The following is an 18,624-nucleotide window of genomic DNA, read 5'->3' on the forward strand; positions in this document are numbered from 1 at the left end:
TCAACTAGAATGCCTAGTTCAAGTTTTTAAGTGAAGTATTGATCAAGTGTATGGTTTAGTGAGTCTAGCAAGGAGTTAGTCGCAATAACCAGGGCATTCGCTTTACTTAGTTTATACACCTGCCCAAAATCTCCTTGGAATCTTTTGTGCTGCTGACTATGCACTTGGACCTAGCAACGAGCTTAGAGAACTAGTCCATTTCTGTAGAGTGTGGTATACGGGAAGGATGTAGTTTGTACCAGGATTGGCCCAGCAAGCGATTATAACTTAAGGGTTAGTTGACTGGTATCCTGGATGGAGCGTTACCAACTGATTCAAAGAAAACGGAAAAATCATGCATCTGTAAGGCCTAAACCTTATTTTAAAACTGATCAACTTTAAATTAGAGAACTCGTGCGGCAGCTTTTGGTGACAAAGCACACGAGAGACCATACATATTGTGGAATCGTGGAGTACCATGGGAAACAAGCATTCAAGTTTGTTGTTGCCAATGATTTCGAATGTGAAGAATGAGCTCCAATTCAGATAACTCGGTATAGAAATAATTAAAACTCGGAAATCCCAAAGAAAGGCAGCTATAGGCCAAAACCTTAACAACGAAAGAAAATAAAAGAGAAAGGAAACAAGAATCTGTGCTTTCGTAAGAGGATTCCCAACATCAAATCTGACATCCAAAATGGGCAAACGCGAGAGAAAGAAGGAGGACGGGTAATATTATATCCAACCATCTCGTTCCCGTTCATCCTTCCCTCCGCCCCCGCCCCCTCTTAACCAGCCCACACCAGCATTAGCAACATCTTTCCAGCGTTCGACGCTTCGTTTCTTTCCAAACTTGTATTGTCTTTCTCGACTCTGCTCGAGTCGCTGTTTGAACGTTGCTTCTCCACCCAAAGCCAGTCCGCCTAGCTCGATGTCATCCCTGACCTCCGCCTCTCTGAATCCGAGGGCAGAACCGCCAGCGCGCCTGGACTTTATGGAGCTACCACGATGGAGCGTGGCGGCCTTCGAGCCAACTGTCTCACTGGAACGCACATGTCGAAGTCGCCGCTGAAGGTCAGCCATATCATCATTGCACAACACTCTCCCCTTTCGATTGCTAGGCGGGGTATGATAGTCAAAGTTCGAGTTTACCCTTCTCAGACTGAACTTGCGGGGAGATTGATCTAGTATCTGTCCAATCTCTTGCAGCTCCTCCGCTTGGGTACGCATGCGTTCCAGAGACTGCATTCGAGGAGCGGCGAACGCCCGGCCTTGAACGGATAGTGAGGACCGCCGACCGAGCCGTGGAGGAGAGTGCGCCCGAGGATAGGAATGTGCGGTTCGTTTCTCTTCAATAGCGGCGGCGACTTGGGCAACCGAATTCGGAACCACATCAAGCGAGTTCTGGACGAGAGGTCAGCTGGACTGTCAAAGAGGGGTTGGGAAACAACCTACCATGTGGATGAGAACGATTGGTAGTTGGACGGTCACAAGCTTGCTTGAAGGGGTGAGCTCAAATCGTCACACTGGGGGCTAAGCACAGCTTACGTATGTGAACTTCCGACAATGACGTTGAGGAAGTACCGCACTTCAAAATATTTCCCTAAAGAAATCAGTTCTAGGTTTTGAGGAACTTAAGAAGTATCTCACGTACCGCACTTTACTGTAGCATGCCCTCGAGGAACCTCGAGATCGCAGGTGCGAATGTGAGTATTGTGTGCAGGAACACCATTCCATCCAGCAGTGCCTTGCTTGATTGATGACTTGCTAAGTATGGAACGCTCGTTATTGTCAAAAATCCGGGCCTGGCTTGCCGACTTCTCCATTGTGGATGCAGCGGCCTATATATTTATCAATCAGCATGACGATATATGAAACGAGCGACCCTGTAAAACAACGAACGTGTTTGTAGCAGAGGATGTCTCTTTCTAATTGTAGCTCGATCTTCTTTATGGTTTTGCGACTACTGTTGGCTATATGAACATCGACGTAGATGCTGGTTCCGCTAACCCAGACTTGGCGATGTAGACCAGCAGTGACCCTGACCACTTCGACGATAGTATCTCGTGGCTTAAGCCATTCATCAGAGGCTGTGAGAGGGCTAGGAAGGGACATAAGGGCCTTCTCCGCTTTCCTTCAGTCAGCAACGTCTACGAGGGAACACTGTAGACCCAGAACTTACGATCATAGACGGAGAGAACGGAAATGTCTTCCGATGCCCTCACGATGTATTGCTTCCCCTGATCCCGGATAAGGAGGGAAACGCAAAGTACGTATCGAATCTTTGCGTGCTTCGATTGGAACGGTGGTGGTCCGACGTTCAGGGGTAAGCTCATGATGAATGGAAGGTGTGTGATTGACGGCATTAGATGCCAAAAGGGGTCGTCGGAAGCTACCTGATTTTGGCTGTCGACCATGTTGTGGGGAGGCGGGTTGTCATCATCAATCAACTCAGTGGCTAAGTTAAGGAACACAGATCGCCTGTTCCCGACCATCTCTTCAAGACCAAGTAAGTCAATGGAGATTCTCGCAATATCTAATGCTCTTCTATGTCGTATTCTCTCTGCTTCATCGACAGTAATCTGGACAGTACCTTCAATTGAACTTCCACCCACAAATATGCCCGCGGAAAGATCTAAGCCGAGTTCAACTCGTGGGTGTCGGTGCGTCGGAAACTCTATCAATTCATTGGAAAGAGATTCTCGGAGGAATGTCCTGGAAGGTATACGTCGATGAGTATCGTGGGATATGGGATCGAGTCGCGCAGCGACTTGACGCAGTGGGGATTGAGAATGACCACGTCTTGGAATAGTATTGCCAGATCCTCGAGGAGGAGGAGCTGGTATCGATGGTACGAGGTTTAAGGAGGGGCGGGTAGGTGCGTGCTGTAGAATTGAGAATGGTGGCATAGTAGGCGGTGGCTGCCGTAGCTGTGAATCACTCCTGGTTCGCGCTCTGGAGGACGAACGAGGTGGCACGCTGCCCGGGGGGATGCTGTATATACTCGAATAACTATTGTCCGCAGGACTTGGTGGTGATGGTGTTCTAGAGGGCCGCACTCGTGTTCCCGATCTAATGCCATTGCTCTCGTGGCTATTCTTCCTCTCAGGTTCCCTGTTTTCCCCCAGACGACTGTCGATGCTCGGCCGGCGTCTAGAGACGACAGACGGCTTTCGCGACACAGAGGTGCTTCGGGCGATGGAATTCTCAGAGAGGAGCTTCTGTGGAATGGTTTCCACCAAACTTGGTTCAGTGAGTTCGCGTATGTCTGACAAAGGACGTGTCTTGGCCCAGGACGGGACACCGGCGGAGAGTCCTCTGGGTTCACCGAAGGTGCTACTGACCATACCTCCACAGCCGAAGACTTGACCACTCTCGGACCTAGGTGAGGCGATATATTGCGAGGCGCTACTGACCCTTTCGAGTGAGGGGCGAGATTCGGGTGGCGGTCCTTTTCCGGGCAGGGGCTGCGAGAAACCTGATCCCTTCAGCATCCGGTCCGCGATATCGGATAGGGTCATTGCGAGCATACCGCCAGCTGGCTCGCTCAGGTTGGTGTTGAGGATATCGAAGTGGTCCCCGTGAACGATGGAATGAGCACTTAGCTGACGAGTCGACAATTAGATCTAGGCCGAATGATTGATGCGGGATCCGTTACTGCTGGAAACAGTGAGAAAGTCATGTGTGACTATGTCGATGCTCGATATCCTGGGTACTGTCGAATTGAGGTTCGCATGCGGGTTGGAAGCCCAACGGCGCGATGAACATTGAGATATGCGAGGATGGAGGAAGTAAATATGGAAGGTGCAAGTGAGAGGCCATTGCTCTTGCTGGGATTCACACAATTGACGACAGACTTCAGTTTGAATGGAAAAAAAATGGGAGAAGCTGGAGAAGAAAGGAATCGGAACAACGGTCAAGGAGTGCAGTGTTTATTCGAAGCCCCTTAAGCTTGTTAGAACAGCCGCCAATTCTAATCTTTAGCAACACGCCAAATGAAGCCATTGGATTCGTTGCAATGGTCCTTCGAGACTTTGGCTTCAAGTTCCTCACTTCGAGAGCATACAGACGTCCGTACGAACAATTGTCGCACTCTCGAGGGGGAGGAACTCAATGTTCGCAGCCACCGCTCATTCCATCGCATGATCTGTGTTTCTTAAAAAGGAACCTCATCAACAAGCCGCATCTCTATTTTGGTCGGCATCCTTGCCACATGGCTGTTCTAGAAGACTGGATCCTGCAAGCAAAGGCGAACGGGTCGCCTGCATGCTACCGACACAGCAGGTCGACTTTCATCTTCCCGGGAGGTCACCTGTTTACAAAGGCCAAGTCACAGACCTGTCGGGACTGGAAGCGTGACTCCACCTCTGACGAATTCCTCTCTTAAAACGCTCATGGCTGTTGCAGAAGGAACACCATCAGGCCAATTACGCCATGCAGTCGCAATACTGCAAGTGGATGTCTCGCAAAGAGTGGTTCTCTAGCAGTAAGAGCTTTCTGCCGGCAATGAATCGGGGCCGCCCGAGGCCAACCGGATTGCCGTTTAGGTGCTTCCTCGAATTAAGAGACGGTGAACACCCCAACAATGCGGTGCTGTTTAATGGGCTATTGAGGCTAGTGGAGTCGAGGGCCATGTGAAGCGTAGTTTTCGAGAGCTGCGAGAGGCAGAGGTAAAGTAGAAATGTCAGCCCCGCGTGCTTCGCGGCCCGTACACACAGAAATGCGCCGTGCTACGTAAACAAACTTGTGTCTTATCGTTATCTTGAATCCTGAAACCACGTTGACCTATCCGGGTAATATCAGCATGCCATTCGGGGTGTCAAATTTCGAGGGAACTGCAAGCCGCCCTCAGCCCTACAGTGCAACAGAATGAGGCCGATGGCATGCTGCTGCTGCTACTTTGGGGTCGAGTCTAGTAACTTCATGAAGCTGCTAGGGTACCACGTCTCATCAGAGCGTGGCAATCTTTAGTCAATAGCAGCAAAGAGCCTCCGAGCTTCGGGCATTGCTTTTCTGCACCGCCAGTCGTCCAAACTTGTTCATTTTTTGTCGCAACAACCACATGTATGCCCTCTGAAACACAAAACTGCGAGGGCGAAGAAGAAAGCGCCTTCGAGGGCGATATTCTGCGTTGCGTCGAGCAGGTCGCTGCCCTGATAAATGAGGGCGTCACTGTCGCGCTGCCTTTCGTCGGCTGGCTGGTTCCATGGAGATCCCGGAGATGCTGTGAACACGATCAATGGTGGCGGAAGCTAGAGTGCATGCGGTAATTCGATCCTGCCATGGGTCGCGAGGACTTCCCTCGCTCCACAATCCTCCCAGACGCCTTTCACAAGCAGCAGGCCGCCCAGCAACAGCCTGCGACCGCATCCTGCGCTGCTGGACCACTGAAAATTTTCGCAGCCGGTCAACATCCCCCTCTGCACGCTTAGCTGCAATTCCGCCTAGAAAGGACCGTGCCAGGAGTTCTGCGAGCCTGTCATTTGCCCGCGCCGCCAGAACGTGAATGGTCGGCTGGGATTCTCTGGGGGCGTCAACGACGTTTAAGCAGGAGGAGACGCCAGGCCAACGCAGCCTTGGGCCTTGTGACGAGATCGGGGCCCGCCCGTGTTTATGAATTCTCCAGACCTCCGCCATCCGTCAAACGCTTTTTTCTGATTCCATTACCCAACAGCTTACCTCACAACATCTGCACAACCACCCAGCGACATCCATTTCCAGTCGTTATCAGACATTATCAAACCCCTCCACAAACGCTTTCGCACACTCGACCCGGCGCTGTGGCCGCCCTCCCACCGCGCGCTTAGAGCCTCCCTTCGGCCCAGCACTGTCGCGTCTGTCGTCGTCCTTGGCACTCCTGTGCCCCTCTATCAGAGGGCACCGAGGGGTACCTGCAGATGGGAGATAGTAGCGTAACTGATATGACGGCCGCCGTGGGCAAAACGGAGGCCTCGAGAGATGGTTCGACCAGCTCTATCGCATCCTCACCCGAGCCCGACGTCGGAACTTATACCCAAGAGCTCCCGCAGCAGCAGAAGCGAAAAGGCGGGCGCAAACCAGTGAGCTCACCACCCACCTGCTATCGCAGATCGTTGCACAATGTCAAAAATAGGACTAACCAAGCGCCGCAAGATATACGCAACGTCCGAGGAGCGCAAGCAGCGCAATAGACAAGCACAGGCTGCCTTCCGCGAGCGACGCACCGAGTATATCAAGCAGCTGGAGAGCACCATTAAGCACCACGAAGAGGCGCTGCAGAATCTTCAGAATAGTCACCGCTCGGCGTCAGACGAATGCCTAATGCTCCGGTACAAGAATTCTCTACTCGAGAGGATCTTACTTGAGAAAGGTATGCTCATGCGACTTCCAAAAGCGATGCGCTCCTTCATGTGCTCCTCTTCCCTCCTGCCATTACTGGCCATGCGTTCCTTCCTCGATGACCTCCATAATCGATCCGCACCTTCCCCGACTATTACTGCCTCAGCTAACCTCCTCACCCAGGCATCGACGTCCAGGCCGAGCTGCGCGCAAAGACTGGCAGCCCCAACCTCGGCCCGACACGTGCTCCTGCCTCCGCGAACACATCCCCTAACCAGCCACCCCTACAGCAGCGCGCAATGATGAATAGACAACAGCAGGCACGACGGTCAATTGGAGCACCGCCCAAGGCTGAAGGTCCGCATGGTTTGCCTATGATACAACCTGATGGAGCCCTATCAAACCGTTCACCACTCTCACAGCCCACCCCCGGCTCGCACATTTCTTCCCCCTCCACTACCGCAACCCGATCTCCCAACTTCATCCCCCAGGGCGCCTCGGTCTCTCCCAACTTTGGCCCCATTCCCCAACAGCAGCCCCAACACTTGCGACCGCAGCCTCCTAGGTCGAGCTACACCCCAATGATGGGTCCACAGCGGCCGTCACTGATCACGAACCAGCCCCCTTCGAATGGGCTATCGAGCGCCTCCACTGTCGGAAGTGGAGCAAGTATAATGACGCAGAGTAGCACGAGCGGTGGTCCATCGTCGTACTACGCCTCTCCATTCGAGAGTCATATGAACCAGCTCGGCAAGCTGTCCCATTTCTTTTCCCTTCTTATGAATAGGACTATGTTCGTCCTAGATTGATTCTTTGTTACAGAGCAAGAGTACGATGAGCAAGCCGACATGCTTGACGAAGACCCCAGTGACCAGTCCGCTGGTCCTGGCCCATTCCCACAAACGTTCCCACCGCCTGCCTCAATGCAATCGCAGAGCATGCAACCGCCGATGCCACCCGCGCAGAACCCGCCGTTCACGTCTCCTGCCGCGCTCGCGCCGAGCGATACAAATGGAGGCCAGGTTTTTAACATGCCGAATCATCTCTTTGACCCCTACGACCCGATGCTCGATGCGGATCCCTTCGGCTTATCCGCAAGCATGACCTTCCCGACCTCATTCTCGTATGACACGAGATAGTAATAAGAAGAAGCATGTAAAGACGGAGGGTCAAGATGGTATTCTCGGTAATTTTGGGTATGGATCATACGATGTATTCTTGGTGCTGTTTAGCGGGCGCTACGGTGGTTTACTTGGTGGTCAAAACCACGAAGGCGTTTTGAGATCTGAGATATGGAGTCAGGGTGACATTGTCTAAAAGTTCTCCGTTCGGGTGATGGAAGGAAAGGTGCACACTTTTGTGGCTGCCGACGGTTGCTATCTTCACCTGTGCCATATTGTTGTTGAAGTGCCTGATCTGTTCTTGCAGATGGCTGGACCAACTTCAAATCTGTATATACGTAATTTGTGGTCAAAGTCATGGTTGAAAATTGCCGACTCGATCACCTAATTTCAACCCTGCCTTGCCTAGGTGGAATCCCTCAAGCCAATGCCAAGCCAGGCGTTCATTGTGCCTTTAATTACGCGAGGCCGAGGTGCCCCTTGGATGTTTGATATGTCCACATATGCAGTAGGCGATGTTACAACAGGTCAAAAAGCGACGCGGGGCAAGCACCGCAGAAACTTGTTTATTATGACGTTTTTAAAGCGAGCAGCGAGGTGTGGTAGTATTAGCTTTTTCTGTCGTTTCTCAGTAGCGCACGGTCCACCTTACTAAGCGAATTTCTGAATTGAACCACAAACGAAATTTCCCCGTCACCTCAAGGCCCCAACCTCACCCACAACGCCATCCCTCCCCACTTTGACGTGAACGACGAGAGCCTCGACTCTATTCCCATAGGGTCAGCTCTCAGAAGCTATTTTTTATCCCCTTCAGATTGCGCGTCTAGAGGGGCAAGCGCGAAAGGCGCTTTAACTTCATCCACCATGTCAATCGCCTCCAAGGTATGCTCGCCTCATTTCACATTGCCGAAACTCGAGTCAATTCAAAAACTGCTTTCTCTGACACTGGCAATTGATTAAGAATTGCTGCTAATTGTAATACACTAGAACCTGTACGATTTGCTAGGTATGGTTGAGGCCACTTTTTTATGCTAACCTACCCCCATCTTACAAGTTTCCCGCAGGCAACGACCCCGAACTCGACCCCGATCGAGAGCCCGAGCCCCCGACAAAAGCGATTGACAAGTCGGCGGCAAGGACTGGCAAGCGCAATGCACCGACCGAGGCTCCAGTCCGCACTAGCACGTCGAGTGGACGCAGCAGCCAGCGCGATGGATTCAACGCGAACGAGAATGGTACGTCGTAGCAGGGGGTCATGCTGGGCTTCTGGATCGTTGAGCAATTGATGTCTAGTTACGGTTCAGTGTGGTACTATGTATCAAGACAGCTAGCTAACATGTGGTCACAGCTTTCCGGGATCGCGGCGTAGGTCACAGCCAGAACCGCAACAGGGGATCTGGTGGTAAGCACACTCAAAACGGCACTTAATACCCAGACTAACATGCATAGAACCTGACTCTGGATACCGTGGTGGTCGCGGCCGTGGTGGCCGTGGTGGACGAGGTGGACGTGGTGGCGCTTCGGGCGACCGTCACAGCAAAACTGGCATTGCGTAAGAGGCTCATTCACTCTACAACAATACTTTCATATTGACTTGTCCTAGCGAACATGAGAAGCAGGCTGCTCACGGCTGGGGTGGACAGGATGGCGGCGCCGAATGGGCCGACGAGAAAGCCGGCGAAGCTATTGCCAAAGAAGAAGAGAAGCAGGAAGGATTTGTTGCCAATACTGGCGACAACGCTGAAGGCTTCACTCCTGACCCAACCGGCGAGGCAGGGGCCGAGCCTGAGCCGGAAGACAAGACCAAGTCATTCGCTGCCTACCTTGCCGAGCAGGCTGAGAAGAAGCTCTCCCTCGCCGCTGGGAACGTCCGTCAAGCAAATGAAGGCAGCAACAAGAAGTTCCCTGAAGGCAAAGCTCTCCCTCGTGATGAAGAGGATGATGCGTACATTGCCGGCTCCGGAGGCAAGGCAAAGCGCGAGCGTCAACGCAAGGAAAAGACGCTCGTGGAGCTCGACGACTCCCGCCTGCACAGCGCTCCCCGTGAGAACTTCCGTGGAGGACGCGGCGGCCGTGGCCGTGGTGAATTCCGTGGTGGTGAAGGACGCGGCCGTGGCGATTTTCGCGGTGGTGAAGGACGTGGTCGCGGAGGCCGAGGCCGAGGTGATGGTCGTGGGAGGGGCGGACGTGGCGGTCAATCTGGTTCTACTCCCAACGTCGCTGACTCGAACGCCTTCCCTGCCTTGGGCGGCTCATAGTCCGAAGCTCCGTCGTCAATTACAAACACGGCTTTAGAAGTCTGTGTGTTACATAGTGATGATGGTGGACTGGTACTGAGCTGAACTGAGGTGATGTCTCTTTCACATCATGGTGAATTGCTGGAGTGCAGTTGCAGTTGGAGTGGATGGGAACAAAGCAAGCAGGGCAGGTAAGCAGGCAGACAGACAGGCAAAAACGGAGATGCACGGGATTTCAATTAAAAGGATGGGATACACACTTTCTTCACTCGTCTTCCCCCCCCATTCCCCCCTCCTCGACCCCGGGCTGGGCATAACATCTATGGAACTACCTGTTTTTGATTTGTCCGAATGATTGGAGTTGTTTGAGATCGTGCCCGGACCTCGTCTTTTTTCTTTCGTCTTCCTGATTCCTATCCTCATCTGCACCCGTTTTCTCGTTTTCTCTTTTTCTCATTTAAGAGTGATTGAGCGAGAGGGTAATAAAATATATTTTTGAGAGAGGTTTTAAGTCATTGGCGTATGGATGAACTTGTGATTGTGTGTGGTGTTTCTGGGGTTGTTCGGGAATATATTAGAGTAGCGCAGATTGCATGTGCCGAATAGGGCGAGGGGTTGGTATCTGGCCAGCAGATATCAAGGTCTAGGAATTCCATGGTCTGATGCTGATTCTGATATCGATGGACTCTTTTCATAGGCTGTATGTAGGACGGAGGATGATGTGTGTGTGTGTGTGTGTGTGTGTGTGTGTGTGATGAGGCGGGCGGGCGTGTTCTGAGTCCCAGAGCAGGGGCAGGAGAGAATGGTTTCAGTTTAAGCCGCAATTTAGACAAGGTTTAGTGGAAACAATATTTTATGACTATCTAGCCACAATATGTTGACGGGAGGATGTGTGTGGGATCTAGGAGGTGCTCAAGGCCACCTGACTTACAAGATGGCCTTAGATCCAGCCATATTGTATATGGAAGCAAGACTGGTGATAAATATTTCAGTGAGAAGGTAGGGACGAGCTCAATTCAGAAGTCGTACTAAGAGTATTACCATTCTAAATCACAGCAGCTGTCTCCCTCGATCTCCCCTTCACCGTCTCGCGCTTTGATGCCAGAGGTCTTCTCCTTAGTCGCGCCTATAACAGAACCCCTCGGAAAACATGAGAAACTAGAATTGGAACTGGAAAATGTGAATAAACGCCAAACGCCTCGCTATGCTCCGCTCAATCCGCTCACTTCATGCTATGCCGTGCCATACTTCCTAGCTGGCCAGACTCAATGCAATGCCACCACATCCTGGACTTTCGCATAACCTACCCTTCCCGCGTTTGTTTGCGAACTCTAGTCGTTCCATAGTCGCATATCATTAATCGTTCGTCCGTACATGCCGTCCTTATCCCTCTAGATTTAAGCGTCTTCCACTGCAACAGCGACTTCACCTTCTCTTTGGCCTTCGCCTTGGCCCTCGTCCTCGCTTTGGCCAGCACTCTCACCCTCACACTCCCGTATCCACTCCGCTTCTTCTTCATCCTCTACATCCTCTCCCTCTTCCTCTTCCTCTTCCTCTTCCTCCTCTCCCTCCTCCTTCTTCGCAGCCAGCGTTTCCTCCTTACATGGCTCGCAAACTAGGATTCCGCAATATTGACACTCGTACGCGAAGCTAAAGGGTGTTTGTGGAGCGAGATCTAGGGGTCCGTCGAATTGGGGTGGGGTGGAGAAGGAGTAACGACGATTTGGGTGTTGATTTACAGAGTTGGAGTTGGAGATAGAGGTGGAGGTGTTTGATGCGAAGATCGGTCGGCCGTAGATATCGATTATAGGGGTTGAGGACGTGGGTGTCGATGTGAATTGTACTCCTTCCATTGGTTCGGGGAAATGGGTGGTTGTGGCTCCAGGGAAGGATTGGGAAAGAGGAAGAGGAAGAGATGTGTTGGACACCGATGCCGATGCTGTTACTGACATCCCCAGATTCGCATCGCCGCGGACAAGACGCCCTCTTCCATGCTGCATACCCCCTCGTCGCGTAGTACTGCGCTCTCGCGACATTCCTGCAACGATCCTCGCTTGCACCGGTTTATTGGTGAGGGGCACTTTCATCTCAGGGTGCACGTGGGTCCAGCATTTTGAGCATTCCATTCGCGTGGCAGTTGGCGCGGAGCGGATGGATTCTTCGAAACTGACTTTGGCGGTGTCGAACTTGTGATGACACTGCCAGGTCCGGTCAGGAGGCTCTTCGTTGGGCTCATCACCGAAGTGAAAGTTTTCCTGCCAGTAGTGTGCTGGTCTGTTGTCGAGGTTTCGCGGACGGCGGATGGGTTGGGCAGGTGTTGGTATGGAAATTACGGGGGGTTGAGTGGTAGATTCCGCTGCAGTTGCTGGTTCCGCAAGCTCTTCTGTACTTCCAGGTACGGGCGGAGCTGCAACATTGTCTGGAGATTGTTGAATGCTGACTTCCTCGTCCTCGTCTTCATCAAAGTCCTCGTCTTCATCTTCATAACAGTTCCCACCACACTCATCCCACACCTTCTGACATATCCAACACCACTGCCCTCCACATCGGCACTGTATATGATTGCAACCCCACATACGTCTCACGCCATTACCACACTTAGGACATCTTTTGTAGCCCCAGCTCATTAACAGAGCAACGGTTTCATCATCAACCATACCAAATCCAAGTTTCTTGCATCCAGGGCTTTCGTGAGCAAGTTCTCGGCAATGCGTACACACTTCCGTCTGGCATTTAGGGCAAGGGATATTTGCAGATTTCGGGGTCCCGATAACAGAATCTACGCGCTGCTTACCCTTCCGTGACGAATTGGGTTGATTGAAAAGTCGTGGAGAGATGAAGGCGGAGCATGTTGGCACTGGGCAATAGACGGGGCCTGGAGTGCTCCATTCTTCATACTTCTCCCTAGTTCCTGTTAGTATAAATGAATATATGATATTAGTTTGAAATTCTAGCTGCTTACCGAAATGTAGCAGCTTCGGCATTTGTAAGGAAGGGAAGAGCAACGTGAAGCTGGATCATATTGCAGCATTTTGGTGGCATGCGCGATATGTCTTTACAGGCCTTAATGAACATGTCTTTTACACATGCTGTGCAATATGCACTTCCACAGGACTTGCATGGGCGAAGAACGGCGGAATGCTCCTGGTTCTTTGAGAACTGGTCGCAGCAGATGATACAGACGATCTTGACCTCGGCTGGAGGAGGAGGTGGCGGGGGTGGAGGAAGAAATACCGGAGGAATTACTTCTGGGGGAGGCGGTAGTGGGGGGTTGAGAGCCACGTTGTCGCCGTGCTGAGGAGCGTCTGAAGGAACGTCTGTGGCAGGAGGTTGGTGGGATTCGACTCCAGGACCTGACGGCTCAGACGGCGGAGCATTTCGGCGAAGAGTCTCGAGGAGACGAGCCGCAATATCAATATCAGCCTGGTAGGAAACTTGTGATGTATCAGACTGGGCATCCATGGCATCGATGTCGTCCTCAGATGTCGCCGCTGTGGGTTGTTCGAACAAGGAAGCCGCGAAAGGCGAGGTTACGACGAGCGGCTCGGCCGTCGTGATTTCTGGAAAAGATAAGGCTTGGCAGGGTCCTTCGTGATGGTTGCCTCGCGGTGACGTTGCTGCAGCCTCGTATGCAGTCCCATGTGCGGGCGGCCGCCGCACTGCCTTGGATATTCTGGAACCCATTGTGAAATTTACTTTGCGTTTTGGCGTGAATACAGAAATGTTACAGGTTAGATATATGTATGAAGGCAAAAGGATTGAAGATTATCCGGTTGAGTCAACGCGGAGGTGGTGTTGACTCAAGGCTGCCGTTCCTTGGTATTGCTGCCTGTAGGTAGCCTTGCGATCTTTTATCCTCATTGGCCTATGCTAAACGGTCCTGCATTCGACCCCATTTTATTTCTTGACTGTGAGACATGACCCAAAGTCACGCCTCTCTCATCTGTCTGAATAGTCTCCACTATGCAATTGAAGGCTCATCGTTGGTCAATTGATAAAGACGTGAGGCGCAGTCGGGAGATCCTTGCGACGGTGGCGGAGGCCTGAAGGCGCAGAGGACAACGTTTGGCTACTCACCCATGTCCGGATTCCCTCGCCCTTCGCCCTTTTTCGGTTGTGCTGATGATTGAGGAGTCATCCATGGATGGACACCATGAGATGTCGTTGATAATACAGTGGTCCGTGAACACGACAGCTTGTGAAGCTCTTGGACAAGAAACTTCGAATGTTGAGAATTGCTCACATAACCGTTACCGAACTTGGCATCCTTTACAGTATCTCCAAATTCGGGCCCTATCGTTGCTCAACATGAGCAATGCTTTCTTCAGGAATCGAGGCATTCCAATGCAGCTTAGTGCGCCCGTGAATGCTTGGCAGTTCCCGCCTGACCATCACCGCGGGGCTTTCGCTTTTATGACTTTTGGCATCTCTCAACCAGCTATAACCACCAGCGATGAGCCGTTTTTTCAAGAAGCTGCACCATTCTTCAAAAAGCCAGAGCACGCCGTCAAGCACGGATGCGGCCCAACAACTTGCTCTACCATCTTCTACCGCCTCGCCAAAGCATCCCGAAAAGCACGATGAATCTTGCGCCCAAACGCAGATTTCAACAGCTTTGGAAGATGTGACTGGCTTAATCGAGCTGTGGCCTTTGAGAGACCGTCTTGCGCAGGAGAAAATAAACGTTGAGTGAGCTTCCTAGTACCTATTAGGGAAGCTCCCCTTCCAGAAAGCTAAGGCCTGCTCATAGCATAGTCGCAATTCATGGCCTGAATGGAAACCCTTTCAAAACTTGGACTGAAAATGGTAGCTTCTGGCTCCAGGACTTCCTCCCATCCGCTGTTCCGAATGCTAGGATCTTCACATACGGTTACAATTCAGCTATCGCCTTCTCAGGTTCGGCCGCCCGAGTGGACGACTATGCAAGATATCTTCTTGAGAGGCTCGTAGCGAAGCGGAGGAATCTTTCTACATACGATAGGCGCCCAATTATCTTCATCTGTCACAGTTTGGGTGGTATCGTCCTGAAGAAAGCTCTTGTCCTTGCCCACGAGCGCAGTGAGAGGTACCACACCATAAGCTCGGACACCTTCGGCGTCATGTTCATGGGCACCCCCCACAGAGGATCAGATCTTGCATTTTGGGGTAAGCTTTTTGGCACCATCGCAGATGTACTCACTTTAGGATCTGTCCGAACACAGTTGTTGCAGGACCTACAGCCCAAATCCTTGTGTCTTGGTAGTATCTGCTCTCAGTTCGTCGAACGGGGCCAATCTCTCCGAATATTTACTATCTACGAGCGTCAGAAGATGAAAGGTCTTCCAAATTTGGTAAAACTAACCTCCAATAGGGTTTGCCTAACACTGATGTCACTAGGTCGTCGATGAACATTCCGCCCTGATGAACCTCCCGAACGAGGTTGCGGTTCCCATCGAAGCTGACCATCGCGGCATGTGCCGATTTTCCAACCAGAAAAGTGAGAAATACCAGATGGTGTTCGACTGCTTGAGGGAACTTTTAGATGATGCCCTAAACATAGAGCAGCCTTGTATGTTGCCTCCACCGTATTTACCTTACACGCTGCAACAATGATCATCACAATCTCACAGATTCCTAAGATGATAACCCAACAAGAACCAATTTCCTACTCAGTCTTGATAGACTTGACCCAGAGGACCTACTCCGTAAAGTCTCTCGACCTAGCCCAGGGACCTGTACGTGGATTACCGATCACGATCAGTTTCTGAAATGGAGAGACTCGCCTAAAGACAATATTTTATGGCTTTCTGGCTCTCCTGGTTCTGGAAAAACAATTGCCATGCGATATTTGATCGAAACCCTTCGTCGGTGGCTTCAACAACGCGACCACGTTACTGGAGAATTCTCAGTAGTCATGTTCTGCTTTTGCAACTCTAATGACTGGCTTCGAAACGGCCGAACCCAGATCCTCGTGTCCTTGCTTTCCCAAATCCTTTCACAAGACCGTCGCAGCTTCCGCTACCTTGACCACTCAGAGCTTGAAAAATATATTTCAAGTGTCAAGGACAGTCCTCAGTCTTCGGGTGAAGAACATGCTGACTTCTTGTGGAAATGCTTGTCCACAATCCTCAAGCGAAGTAAGAACCTAAGTTTCTGGGTCTTCATCGATGCGCTGGATGAACTTTCCCCAAACTCTCGAATCGAACTACTTCACCACTTCACGGGCTTGGTTGGGGAGGATATGAGTCGAAAGATCAAATTGGCTTTTTCCGATCGCGTCCGTCCCCATGCTCGGAGCGTCAAAGCAGCTTATCTTCTGGTAGAACTGTCCAGGAGAGTGGAAATTGACCAGGATTTGCATAAATTTGTCTCCGCGAAGGTGGCAGACTTATGTGCAGACGGCGCGATACCTTGGAGATATCAAACCGAAATTGAGAAGACACTACTCGAACTCTCGGAGGGAAACTTCCTTCAAGCTGCTCTGGCATGGGCCAATTTCACTGCAGGGGTATCACTGTGGTCGCCCGAAGTAATCAAAAAGCGCTTGAATGGAATCCGCAAGATATCCAGAGAGGCTGTTGCATACTATTGTTCACTTCTAGCTAGCATCCCGGAGGACTTTCAGGATGTTGCAAAAGTCGGATTCACGTGGGTGATTGGGTCCCGAAAGCCTCTCAATGTAGCCGAACTTCAACACGCCGTGGCTATTAGCTCAGGTCAGCAGTCGTGGGCAGAGCTAAAAGATTCGTTAGGCTTTAATTTCGAAGTTCAGCTTGACCAAGCTTTCGGACATTTGCTTCGCGTTGAACCAGATCGGCATGTACAGCTAGCTCACGCCACTGTCAAGGAACTACTGGTTTCTCCCCAAGAAGAAGCCTCTGATACGGATCGCGCAATTCTCTCCAAATTCCGGATCACAGAGAAGGATATTGATGCTGAGCTAGCACAGCGGTGCCTCGTGGTCTTGTCCTTCAAGGACTTCATCAGATTGCGAGAGGTGGCGAGAGAAGCGCTTTCGGCGCGCATCAAGGATTTCTTAGTATCTTCACTCCAGACAGATGAGCCGCTCGTTAACTTCAATTTTGAAGAGTACGATAACTTCGAATCCGATTTATCAGAGAGTCCGGAAATGAAATCCAAGATCATGGACCTGAAGCGGAGCTTGAGCCACCCAGAGTTGGCTGACAGTCGCACGTTCTTTTCTTATTGCGTCTCTTACTGGAACTATCATTGCAACCAAAGCGCGTGGAATCCGGACGTGGTCACGTCTTTGTCTCGTTTCGTTTTACTCCGCCAATCCCACTTCTTTCATCTCGTGGCAATGCTATTGGGGATGGCTAGGGTACATCGGGGATCTTTCTGGAGCGGGATCGACCAGTTCGCACGTTCCCCGCCACTTCAACTAGTCATGCGAATTGGAGATCATCCCGCCGTAGTTGAGAACCTTATAAAGCAAGGGCAGAGAATCGAGAGCACAGACTCCCATGGATGGACACCATTGGACTGGGCTGTGCTCGAAGGTCGCAAAACCGCTATAGAAGTCCTCCTTTCACGGCCGTCAACGATTATTGACCGAATAAGCCTGTCATCGGAACCAATCCTGCATCTCGCATGTAAGGGCGGGGCGAGCGTTGATATTATCGAACGACTTATGAGTGATCCACGTATCGACATCAATGCCAAAAACCCTGAAGGATGGACTGTCTTGCACTGGTGTTTATCAAGAGAAAAGTTTCATCATCTTGCTTACATCCTTCTCAGCAGGAAAGACTTGGACATCAATATACCTGATTCAAAGGGCACAACCTATATAGACCAGGTGTTCCATGAAGGACTCTTTGAGAGTTTGGCGTTGAAGATCGTGTCTAGGTGGGATGTACCCAACAATTGGTATGAACGGGAGCCGAATCCACCAAGAGTACCCTATGTTGATTCCTGGGGCGAAGAGGTCGAACTCGATCCTCCGCAGTCATATCTTCACCGAGCGACCTCTCTTCAGTGGCATATCGTTGAAGATGTCATCATAGGCCAAGACGCATCCCAGGCACTCCGAGCTAACATTGCTGGGTTGAACATTCTCGAACGCTATGCCTTCCACGGAATCGAAAAACGGCTTTTACAGTTGCTGGGCAGGCTTCCTCGAAATCTCTTCGACAAGGACAACAGAAAAGGCTCAAAATTATTACTTCTCTGCGCCCAACAAGATTGGGAAAGGACTGTGCAAGAGTTAAGAACCAAGTTCAATATTGAAGAAACGGGATGTGATGAGCAAGGGCGAACAATTGCCCATTGGGCAAGCGAATTGCAGTGGAGGTCCATCTCTTCCTTGCTGTGGCTCAAACCAGTGGTCTGGCTGGATCAAAAGGCACATGATGGCCGTACTGCACTCCATGTTGCTGCCGAGCATCGCAACCTCGAAGCCTGCAAGAGCCTCTTGAAATCAGGCGCTAGCTACCTTGTAAAGGATAACAGCCACAGGCTCCCGATTCATATCGCTGCCGAACAGGGGCATCGATCTATCGTCCTCGTACTTCTTGAATGCCCTATTCGACAGTATGATAAAGATCGCCACGGCCGAGATCTGCTTCACTTTCTTGTCATGTGGCATGCTGATTCTTTCATCCGGCAATGCCTCAAAAACATACGCTTTCAGATCGATGTCCGCGATGCTCAGCGTCGAACGCCACTTCACTACGCAGCCATATTCGGTAATACCGCTGCAGTCGATGTTTTGTTAGAAATTGGCGCGAATCCAAACTTGAAAGACGAATCGCAGGCAACCGCACTTCATTACGCACTTTCATCGGGATCTTTACAAAGTGTCCGGCTGCTGTTAAAATCCGGTGCGGACATTAATGCTGTGGATAGATTTGGTCGGAGTACTCTTCAACTTGCCTTTCGCAGCGAAAGCCCGGAGGTCATTGACTTTGTTGTGAAAATTACTGAAGCCAATGCCGGGCATGTCAAGCACTGGCTCGGCCATGTCGACA

General features: G+C 51.2%; 8 protein-coding genes across 8 annotated transcripts; 6 read left to right on the plus strand and 2 right to left on the minus strand.

The window, feature by feature from the left end:
* Nucleotides 1-714: 714 nt before the first annotated feature.
* Nucleotides 715-3,500, minus strand: BDR25DRAFT_321448 (uncharacterized protein; the record flags this gene model as incomplete). Its single annotated transcript, XM_033691965.1, has 6 exons — nt 715-1,383; nt 1,435-1,477; nt 1,528-1,582; nt 1,634-1,820; nt 1,882-2,108; nt 2,162-3,500. 6 exons carry the CDS (start codon nt 3,498-3,500, stop codon nt 715-717), a joined length of 2,520 nt encoding a protein of 839 aa, XP_033553725.1.
* Nucleotides 3,501-5,746: 2,246 nt separating this feature from the next.
* On the plus strand, nt 5,747-7,481 carry BDR25DRAFT_41949 (uncharacterized protein). The gene is made up of 4 exons (XM_033698542.1): nt 5,747-6,038; nt 6,112-6,328; nt 6,481-7,047; nt 7,120-7,481. The coding sequence occupies exons 1-4, from the start codon at nt 5,877-5,879 to the stop codon at nt 7,434-7,436; spliced, it is 1,263 nt and encodes a 420-aa protein (XP_033553726.1). The 5' UTR covers nt 5,747-5,876; the 3' UTR covers nt 7,437-7,481.
* Nucleotides 7,482-8,125: 644 nt separating this feature from the next.
* BDR25DRAFT_41966 (uncharacterized protein) lies at nt 8,126-9,727 on the plus strand. The gene is made up of 6 exons (XM_033698543.1): nt 8,126-8,300; nt 8,406-8,424; nt 8,483-8,653; nt 8,767-8,820; nt 8,868-8,970; nt 9,022-9,727. Exons 1-6 carry the CDS (start codon nt 8,283-8,285, stop codon nt 9,674-9,676), a joined length of 1,020 nt encoding a protein of 339 aa, XP_033553727.1. The 5' UTR covers nt 8,126-8,282; the 3' UTR covers nt 9,677-9,727.
* A 450-nt stretch (nt 9,728-10,177) lies between these two features.
* BDR25DRAFT_348822 (uncharacterized protein) lies at nt 10,178-10,957 on the plus strand (the record flags this gene model as incomplete). Its single annotated transcript, XM_033694475.1, has 6 exons — nt 10,178-10,216; nt 10,262-10,312; nt 10,353-10,380; nt 10,415-10,531; nt 10,564-10,646; nt 10,712-10,957. 6 exons carry the CDS (start codon nt 10,178-10,180, stop codon nt 10,955-10,957), a joined length of 564 nt encoding a protein of 187 aa, XP_033553728.1.
* Nucleotides 10,701-13,424, minus strand: BDR25DRAFT_251318 (uncharacterized protein). The gene is made up of 2 exons (XM_033686118.1): nt 12,618-13,424; nt 10,701-12,559 (listed from the first exon to the last, which is right to left on the minus strand). Exons 1-2 carry the CDS (start codon nt 13,337-13,339, stop codon nt 11,053-11,055), a joined length of 2,229 nt encoding a protein of 742 aa, XP_033553729.1. The 5' UTR covers nt 13,340-13,424; the 3' UTR covers nt 10,701-11,052.
* Nucleotides 13,425-13,908: 484 nt separating this feature from the next.
* BDR25DRAFT_41992 (uncharacterized protein) lies at nt 13,909-15,360 on the plus strand. The gene is made up of 3 exons (XM_033698544.1): nt 13,909-14,344; nt 14,406-14,985; nt 15,032-15,360. The coding sequence occupies exons 1-3, from the start codon at nt 14,109-14,111 to the stop codon at nt 15,245-15,247; spliced, it is 1,032 nt and encodes a 343-aa protein (XP_033553730.1). The 5' UTR covers nt 13,909-14,108; the 3' UTR covers nt 15,248-15,360.
* Nucleotides 15,361-15,362: 2 nt separating this feature from the next.
* BDR25DRAFT_152549 (uncharacterized protein) lies at nt 15,363-15,872 on the plus strand (the record flags this gene model as incomplete). Its single annotated transcript, XM_033683917.1, has 1 exon — nt 15,363-15,872. A coding segment is annotated over one exon (510 nt), but the record flags the coding sequence as incomplete, so codon positions are not given.
* Nucleotides 15,873-17,042: 1,170 nt separating this feature from the next.
* BDR25DRAFT_208155 (ankyrin) lies at nt 17,043-18,167 on the plus strand (the record flags this gene model as incomplete). Its single annotated transcript, XM_033684553.1, has 2 exons — nt 17,043-17,495; nt 18,000-18,167. Coding segments are annotated over 2 exons (621 nt in total), but the record flags the coding sequence as incomplete, so codon positions are not given.
* Between the last annotated feature and the right edge of the window lie 457 nt (nt 18,168-18,624).

The sequence above is a fragment of the Lindgomyces ingoldianus genome, assembly GCF_010093535.1.
Source record: "Lindgomyces ingoldianus strain ATCC 200398 unplaced genomic scaffold BDR25scaffold_2, whole genome shotgun sequence".
NCBI classification, from domain to species: domain Eukaryota; kingdom Fungi; phylum Ascomycota; class Dothideomycetes; order Pleosporales; family Lindgomycetaceae; genus Lindgomyces; species Lindgomyces ingoldianus.